Raw genomic sequence first — 9,988 nt, forward strand, 5'->3', positions numbered from 1 at the left:
AACCAATAGATAAGTAGATATAAAAATGAATGTTAAGCCAATCGGTAAGTAGATATAAAATAATACGACTAAAAATAATATTCTAAGCATTTAAGATTTCATAAAATAATTTTAGCTATTTCGGAAGACAGCGCAAATTTGTAACTAACATTTTCTGATGGTTAGGGTTCTCGACTCGCAATCTCTGGCTGATGGTATCGAAATTCGATTCCGAACATGCTCGCCCTTGAATCCTTGGGAGGCGTTATAATGTATCAGTTAAATACACTATTCATTGAAGAAATAATAGCTCAAGAGTTGGCGGTGGATGCTGTTAACAATCTTCCTTCCGTCTAGTCTATCACTTTAAAAATTAGGGACGGCTAGAACAAATGGCTCTCGTGTCTAGTACTTCTTTGCAATGGCAAGCTTTTTATGTGAAAATCTCTCAGAAGCAAACAAGTAAATAAAACAAACACTGCAATTTTAAGACCCTGTGAAAACATTTGGTTGTTACTTTATTTTTTCAAAGGATTATCTTTGGTTTTTAAGGATATTGATAAGGTTTTTTACATACTTTTTCTCAGATTCCATTCCAATGCTAACATTAACTTCCGATCAGAGCAAGCTGTCTTCTTGGTTATGTATGATCTGTGACTGTACAATAAACCGTTACTTCGGTTTTCTCCAAATTTATATTGTTCAAACCAAACGTTGGGTTTTAATCTTTGTGATAAATTTCATTTAGGGCTACTCAACGGCTGAATTTAACAACTAAGAAGAAAAGGAGATACTACAGCGATCATGAATCTGAAACATCAGTGTTTCAGACAAACTTCACCGAAGTAATTCGATCATGTCCTCCACCTGCACCTCCTGGTTTACTACGTGTAACAAGTCGGAGAGACGGAATGGGTCTTGGCAAGGTATGTTCGTGTTTCTACCGAAAATAATTGTTAAGGAATTTAGTGCCTTGTTGTATTTGTGATATTTTTAATGAATTGTTTTGGTACCACAGTTGTTTTCAAAGTTGTTGTTTTTTTCGTCCCATTTGTTAATTAATGTGCATTCAGATACAATTGATCAGCCGGAAAATTATGAGAAAATTAGTGAGTATGTTAAGTCATTAAATATCAAATCAATATATTCCACAAGTGTGGGCGTCTATTGCGTGTGCCTCAGGCCGATTAGAAACAAGGTGAAACCGCGATGACTAAACATTTAATGATTTGGACTATCGACTAAATGTATGCAAGTTTACGTTCCCTGGGCGCTGATCGTGATAAAACTTTTATGTTAGTAATTATAATCGGTGTTCCAGGAAATGAACTTTTATGTATAAACGCCCTCATCTGTTAAATTACGCATTGTTCTAAGTAACACATAATTCAGCCACACATGCGTTTAAAAGAAAAATCAGTTTAATTCAAAATTTTAAATGCTAAGCTTGCTACACGTCTAAGTATATTCTGTTAAAGTCCTTGGCATTTATACTTCTACTAGCTTTTTCAGAAAGCATCGATTATGCATTGAAATTGTCTCAAACATAGAAGCTGGCCCTAGAGAGAGAAGCTTTTTAGTGGAGACATCCATGCTTTACTGTTGTACTAATGTTGGTAATTAATACTTTTTTTGGTGTTCTGTGAAGACTAGTTAGTGATTATTTTATTTGTAACTAACTACGAAACGACCATTTCATCAAATCAAATACAATATAGCTATGCAGTGTAGTTTCCATTGCAAAAGACTCCATCGTTAGATACCTTTCCTTTCTGCTGCTTTCAATAACCTGTTTAGGAGGATAACGGTTCCAGAGGTTCATTGTAACAGCATGATCACATTAAAATCAATAGGTGCTGTATTCGGTGACTCGACCAGTATATCTTCATATGAAATAGCATGAATGTCTGTTTTATCCTCCAACTGCTTGAGGTATGTGAAGGTTGAACAGATATGTTGTGGAAGCTTGTATACACGTTAATTGTGTCGATTTGACATAAAGAGATCCGTCTTGATTATATTGTGCACTGTTACCTGAGGCATATGGACTGTTTTTGGAACTGAACTTTGTGTTTGTGGATTCTCACCGGTTACCGGATTCCAAATTTTGCTTACCATGGCTGGAGTATGACTTGTAGGTCTCTTTCTGGATGATCAAAAGTCCTCACATTGATCCATATTTCTTTGTTTCCCAATGTCATTAAATACAGGAAATGTATCAATCTTAAAGATTTATGACGTGATTGTATGTGAATTTTGCGTCAGAGAGAGCTGTTATATATCCTTCCCAAAATCGATCAAATTTCAGTGACATCACACTACCTACAGAACGCCAAACAATGTCAAAATGTACTTTTATAACATGCTATTCTGCTGCGACTGTATATTGGTTGTGATTTACATGTAACTTGCTGACTTGCATATTCAAAATCACTTTAATATAATGTACTCAACCCTCTGTATAATAATTTATGCGTATTACCTCACTTTTTAAAAAAACTGATTTGAACCTGGCAAGGAGCGTAAGGAAATCAATACATCATTGTATAACTGAAGTAATCATTCATATGTGTTAGATAATGTGCATGTAGCAATAAAAATAGTATAAAACAAGATTCAAAGGCAGAAAAAATGCAAAATAACACTGGACTTGAGAGGCCTTTGAAAAAATGTCTGACATGGCCTAGTGTTTAGGGCACTCGATTCACAATCTGAAGGTCGCGAATTCGAATCCCACCATCGAACACGTTAGCCTTTTCAGCCGTGAGGACATTGATGAAATAGTAGTGGGTAGTGTTGGTTAGCAGCCTTCCCTCTAGCCTATCAGTGCTAAATTCAGAATAGCTAGCACAGATAGTCCTCGATTAGATTTGCGTGAAATTCAACAATAACATCAGAACAAACCAACAAAACCTTTAAAAAGGCAAAAGTCTTTCATAACATTAAACATGTCGAAAAGTTCTCATACTTTAAACTTATAGGAATATAGGGGAAGTTTCGACATTTAATATTTTCTTGTGGCTATAAAATACCTATTTTAATTTAGAGTTCAAAATTATCTATTGGTATATACCATTCTATTAGCTTGGTTTTAGACTCGAAAGTTATATAATAGTTACACTTAGTTGGTTTGATTTGATACTACGTTGGTTACATACCATTGATTACATCATTGACTTACAAGATTTGAATATGATTTAAGTTATAAGTTCATCTAGTAAACTGCATAGACTCAAACTCTCTTTTGGAATAAACAAATACAAAGGTGGCGTGCTTTGGTACCTTGTGATCTTACTGGATACGTTCGTAAAGTAATTTGAATTTCCCTGGTACTTTGAACACTCTCTCACAGAACACTTCATGGATTACCGTGATTCTTCTGCCACAATGATCTGGTGAGGTCTATGATTAGTGGTCTGGATAGTGCTGGCTGCAGATTTGGCAGATATGATGTCTGGACAATTTCCTTGACCAGTTCCTTCAGAGAAGACATTGGCTATTATGCCGGGTGATTGTTCAATAATTGGATCATGGACTGGGAACTGACTGGATCATCCTCGACTGGGAATTGATTTTCCTCCATAAACTCCCCTCTGGAAGTTGTTATGTTCAGAATCAGCAACTGTTCCTGTGTGGTTTTATGGGTGACAGGCAGTAAGATATCTGGCAGTCTAAGTTTCCAAATAATGTAAGGTACCAAGAGCGGTAAAGAATTTATTCTTATATGGAAAAACTCAAGAGAGAAAATGCTTGACTAGCTTAGCCTCTAATAGGTCACAAAAAAAAGGTTGAAAGTTGTAACCTGGAAGTGACAATAAAATCTTTTTCCGGAAACAATTTAAACCTCATTTGTTAAAACAGTCCTGTAATCAAATACCATTTCTACATACATATGTATATTGTATCACACTATCGCCTGAAAAAATGTCTCTAAGTACTTGTGAATGTCTTGGTCCTACACATTTCACAAGGAAACCATACTCAATCGCTATACCATCATGCTCCATAGTAGATCATTGTTTCCTATAGCTACCACTCACGTACACCATTGTCTGACTGTTACTAAAAACAGTTTCAATGTGGAAGAGTAGTCACAACTGCTAATGCAGTATCCATCCATTAGCAACTGAAATCTGACTGTTATTTTCACAACAGGTGATCACTGCCTCCTGACTTGAAGGCCTAATAATCCTTGTACTGTAGCAGTTTGGCTGAGCCTATGATACAAGCTTAGTACAACTTGGAAGAACTAAAAGCAATGACACATAGATGTTATTCAGATGTCTTACGCTGTACAATCACAGTACGCTCAGTGTATTCAAACTATAACTTCCATGAAAAATAAATGTTAGTAAAATATTTATTAGAAACTACAAACTATGAAATATTTCAATTGAAACAACTGAACACATCATATCCCAGTCAAAGAAAACACTAGGTAGACCATGTTTTCCCCTAAGTAACATACAAGCAAATATCAGCAGCTTCACTTGATGTGGATGATTTTACTTGCTTATGAATATTCCAGTTCTACTAAACTTAACACAGACATTACTAATATAAATGAAAACACTGGGCAGCATTATGTTTTCCCTTAATGTGTGTTAGACCAACGAGTAAATTTCATCTTACTAATGAAAATTCCATGAGCCTACGAATATTTCAGTTCTAAACACCAAACATATTCTTCCATCATTACTAATGAAAATATATATTATATCATCGTATATTTCCTTAATGTAGAACAGGCTAATAATCACTGTTCAACTTCATATATCGACATCTTCACATTTTTACTACATTCTTTTTATTACCTGACAATTGTATTCTTGGCGTATTTTATTCATGCACATATGTAACGACAAATATACATATTCATTAACATATATTTCATATAAATATATATTAATACTACATATTAAATTACTCTGTACACTTGGAATGTACACAGATAGTCCAATGATCTATGTACAGCATCCATGGTAATGTAAGCTATCACTCACATAGTCAACGCCCTCATAGCAAAACTACTTGTTAACATGCAACTAACTACCTGTGGGCCAATAAATTCGACTCTCTCTCACTAAATGTAACATATTATTGCAGGCAAAATTCAATAGTAGTGAAATGCTTCAGCGAGTATTCAAAGAACCTAAATAAATATTCATTCTGTCCACTGGAGCAAATATCAATGCTAGCTCGTACAACAATTAACAGTAATGCACATTTTCTGTCTTAAACAGCTCAAGCACTAGCATTGCTGAATCAGCATTTATGGTTTTCAAAAAAAAATTTCACTGAAGAAACAAACACAAAGAAATCTAGTGGAATGAGGACTACTCCATTACCAGTTGTCACAGCCTGATTTATCTACTGTGTTCTTCAAGGGCACAACCCGTTCACTGCATATGGAAGTCAGGCACAGGCCCGCTTTATTCAAAACTATAATCTTGTGGGTAAATACGACACAAAATCGCATTTGCACACAACCACAAGCTTTTCCAGATAATGTCTCATATAAATGTTTTCCAGTTTTCACAATCAAATTTGCATGACTGCTTAGAAAGCAAAGATTACAAAGTATTTCATTATAGTTTCCAAACACGTTAACTGTTAATGTTCTAGACATTACATCTAATGACATCAGCTATCCTTCTATGCTATAATTGAGTAGCTATCACAAAGTGTACAATGGAAATCATACTGCAAACCATTTCTCAGTAGCTGAGAAATCAAGAACTATCACTTCCTTTTAACCCTTAATTTGGCCATTGGATTAACCATTTTAACTTCTGATTAAGCAGTTAATCTGAGATATATAATAGTTAGGAAGTTGAAGTTGGCAACTTATCCAACTTACAGAGCAGTGAAATTGCTCTTCCACTGGTGTTTTATTATCTCACTGTCCATAGACAGCCAGACATGTACTGCCATATCTCCATTCTCATTAGCTTTGTCAACATCATACAGTACACTACCCTTGCTATCTTCTGACCCATTAATCCTTTCAACTTTTTATATCTGGTTTAACCAGTATATGAGAGACACATCAGAAACATACAGCTTTAGATTATGCATCTTTATTGCCACATACCATGCTCCACCAAGTTCTGCATGAACTGAGCTGGCCACCACTCCTGCAGGCCAGTTTGAGCTCCATTAGGTTAATGAAATTGGAGCTTCAACAACTAATGCTCATACAATTATTTATAACTCTGTAACAGATACTTTGAAACATTTCTGGGGTTAGAACGAATTTTACGTTCCTCCTCTTTAGCATGGTCAAAACATATTGGATTTTCTTAAAATTCCTCACGATTCCACAACCAAAGCAAATACTACATCCCCCCAATCCAGAGCAATATTTTGGGGGAAAAAACTATTATTGTGATTAAATCAAAACACCTGGAGGTGATTCCGAGTTGAGATTAAATCTTTCAAGATGTGGGCGTCTCTGAAGATCATTATGGCATATTTCCTCCCCCTTTTGCAATCAGCTTAAAGTGACTATCTCAATCTTAGTTGCCACAGAAATGACCTCTGTCAATATCTTTAAATTTTTTTAGGACGCCATGTAGTCTTTTCTTGATAAACACTTAATGATCTTATCAGTGACAATATACTCACAAACAAAATGAATATAAATAGAGATTTAGGCCCAGGAGCCACGGAAGTGAACTTTTGGAAATCATTGTTGTAAAGCTACTCCTTGTAGAACTGCTTGGTTACATATAGGCTCAACATTAGGCTTTGAGCCACCTTTTCCTAGTTTGGCATTTCTAGAGTTGCAAGCCTGATAGTTTGATGTCATTCTTTGCCATCTTCTTAAATATTTGTGCTTAATTTCTCTGCTTTTAACGTATGTTAACAAAACATGACTATTTGTGTTGGTTTTTCGGATAGCATGTGGCCGCGACACCCACGACAAAGCAAGAATCAATTGTAATCAATATCTGAAAGTTCCAAAATGCCTAAGAATGCTTGGTTCCTGCTTTGGGATACCAGAGTAACATGTTACCTTGACAGTTACGTTAGCAAACAGTTTTGCTTGAGTTACCAAAGAACGTTTAGTGGTTTCAGTAGCCCAACTTACTTCTAGGGATGTTTTTGTCTTCACTATGGTTCACCATCTTCTTTATGTTGTGCTTGCTGAATTTCATGCTTTCAAAAACCCTGACTGGTAGATGTCATCCCTTATAAGCATGTCAAATCTTTAACTAGCCACAAGTGGTGGAGCTCAACTCCATTGATCAGTGTTAATCTGGTAACCCAATAAATACCACTCCACTCGGTTACAGGATCTTCATGCTGAAAGCCAACTTCAGAGAGAGAATTTGTTCAATAGCTTAGGAAGTCCCAAGTTGTGGTTCTTTTTCCTAACTTATGGCCATATGAGTGGCGAAAGAGTATTATCCATGAGAGGACATCCACCTAGACGATTCTACATTCCTTGACTACAGTCTCCTTTCACCGAATATCTCCTCCTCTTGAAATCCCTTTTTCTGGAAAATTTCATTTACTAAGTTTTTTTCACAGTTCTAATTTAGGATCAATGAGGATACCACAGAGTGTAGGAAAACACTGCTGTAAAAAAATCAGAAACTCCATGTGAACGGATACTGTTGTCACAATAGGATAAATTTTCTTGCTAACTTACTCCGTAGCATTGGACGTATAAACTAGATAAATCGCAATAACTAGAGGTTCGACAATAAATATCTGTAAAGCGAAGTTTAGTTCGACATGATCAAATCAATAAAAGAGATTGGATAACAAAGTATTGTATAACATCCATTAAACATTCGGTGGCAAAACAGAACGTAAATATAAATATGGCGAATCAGTAGACGTAGTCATATGACTAAAGACAGTCACATTCTGAGATGAATGAACGCTGCAAAAAGAGTAATATTAAAGCTCTGACCTAGCTAATTCTCCAAGAACGCATTCTCATATACATCATTAGTCACTTCCACTAAAACATACCTAAAAAAAGTATTCAACAACATCATTTACGAAAAAAGAAACGAAATACCAAAAGAAAATTACCTTGGAGAATATGTGACTCGTAAAAAATAAGGTAAACTCAGTTGAAGACAAGTTATCTGCATGCTATACTCGTTTAAATGCAAAACTTCTGTGAATAAATAAATCTTCACATTTCTAAAGTAAAAGAGAAAGAAATGCCGGTACATTTTATTAAATGTTTTCATTTCACAATTTCAGCATTGTCTTAAGACTTTGCATTAGACATTTGGTTACACCAGTCATGCCTTGTTAAAAAGTAACTAATTAGTAATTCAAGTTAAATGATCATATAGTGTTTGTTTGGCTTTTGTTGAATTATCGCGCTAAACTACTCGAGGGTAGCTAACCGTCCCTAATTTAAATGTGATAGACTAGAGCGAAGAAATCTAATCCACACCACCGCAGTCAACTCTTGAGCTACTCTGTTACAAACGAAATGTTGGATTGATCGTTATATTATAACGCCCCAACCACTAGGTCATGCCAGACCTCATGAGCTGGTTATCTTGGCTATGTTCACTATGGGTAATTGAACTTCGGTGGTCATATAGACTACTAAGAACAAAAACGACTGGTGTCCAATCGCCACAATCTGACAGTAAGGAAATTAGTCAGAGTTAAATTATTTCAACTTTTCACTTTCGAAAGGCCTCTAAAATCCACTCTTTAGTGAAATCGATAAGCACTTCTATGTAAAATATTCTTCATTATACGTGATTTTGAGTGGGTAAATTTTCCTGCAGTTATATATGCATAACACAAACATACATATATATACACACACACATATATATATGAAAAGTGACTTTGATTTTCATAAACCTTTACACTTTATACAACGCATTGTTTAGTTTTACGGAATATGATACAATTATGTTTGAAAAGGTAAAAGTAGATAATCAGTTACAATTAATTTTTTTTCTCTCTCTAGCTGTACATTACAAAACACAGAATAAAGAATGATAAATCGTAGATGGTAGATACATAGCAACATAGTCTTTAAACCAAACATTCAATATGATATAATTAGCCAGTTGATTCAACATTTGTGAAAGATATAAATTTTTAAAGGTCAGCTTTTTCAGTTAATATACATCTGCACGCGTATTCTATCATACTTAACTCAGGTAATTCTCTTTTTTTCAGGTGGTTTCTTCTCTTATATAAGTAGCATTACCTGGTATTTAATAACTAATCTTTACTGAATATAAAGACTGCTGTTAGGCTTAATAAGTAAATTTTAATAAAGACATGATGAGCTATGATTGTTGTATATTAAACATGATTGGTTATTTTGATGTGTATGTTAAGGATACAGGAGAAATCTAAAAGATAACATCCGTGTTACATCATACAACGATGATGATAACAATTTAAAGATGATTAGTATTTCTTTTAGATAATTTCTCTTGAAATTACTGTATACAATAAAATTTATACTTCGACATATATCATGAGCATGTGTTCGGTAATTGATGACACTTTATGAATAATTGAGAGTTAACCAGCTGTATCTAAAGAGTTAGATAAAATTGAATCATCTTAGAAGCTGTTTTTTTTTAACAACAACGGAAGATCGTGGTAAAGCATCTCTTTGTTCAGCATCAGGTCTGTTACATCTCTCTCCACTTAAAGACTTTCAGGGTGATAAATTACCAGCGAAATTTTTTTCATGTATTTCGTTACAGTGGAAAAAAAATCTTCATTAATTATACCTCTGCTTACTTTTTCTAGAAGAACGTATTATGTTTTTTTTTGTTTTTGAATATATATATATAACTTATCAACTAAATATTAGGTCGTCAAGGAATTTATTTCGCGTTTTGGAACACTTTGATTAACCACCCCTAAAAAACGTACATCATGTATAATAATTAAACGAACCGCCTAAACGACATGTTAGTGTAGTCTATATAATGTGTAAAGTTTAGTATACTCTAATCCCTTATAGTGATGGCACACCACGAGACACACATTCGGC

At 34.6% G+C, this 9,988-nt stretch overlaps 1 protein-coding gene across 1 annotated transcript in view; it reads left to right on the plus strand.

The window, feature by feature from the left end:
* The window catches only part of LOC106478554, a 47,393-nt gene that overhangs the window by 20,285 nt on the left and 17,120 nt on the right, over nucleotides 1–9,988 (plus strand). The window contains exon 2 of the mRNA XM_022382166.1: nucleotides 728–905. Coding sequence (XP_022237874.1) covers nucleotides 728–905 — 178 coding nt within the window. The remainder of the gene's footprint in view (nucleotides 1–727; nucleotides 906–9,988) is intronic.

Source organism: Limulus polyphemus, unplaced genomic scaffold (assembly GCF_000517525.1).
Source record: "Limulus polyphemus unplaced genomic scaffold, Limulus_polyphemus-2.1.2 Scaffold224, whole genome shotgun sequence".
NCBI lineage: Eukaryota > Metazoa > Arthropoda > Merostomata > Xiphosura > Limulidae > Limulus > Limulus polyphemus.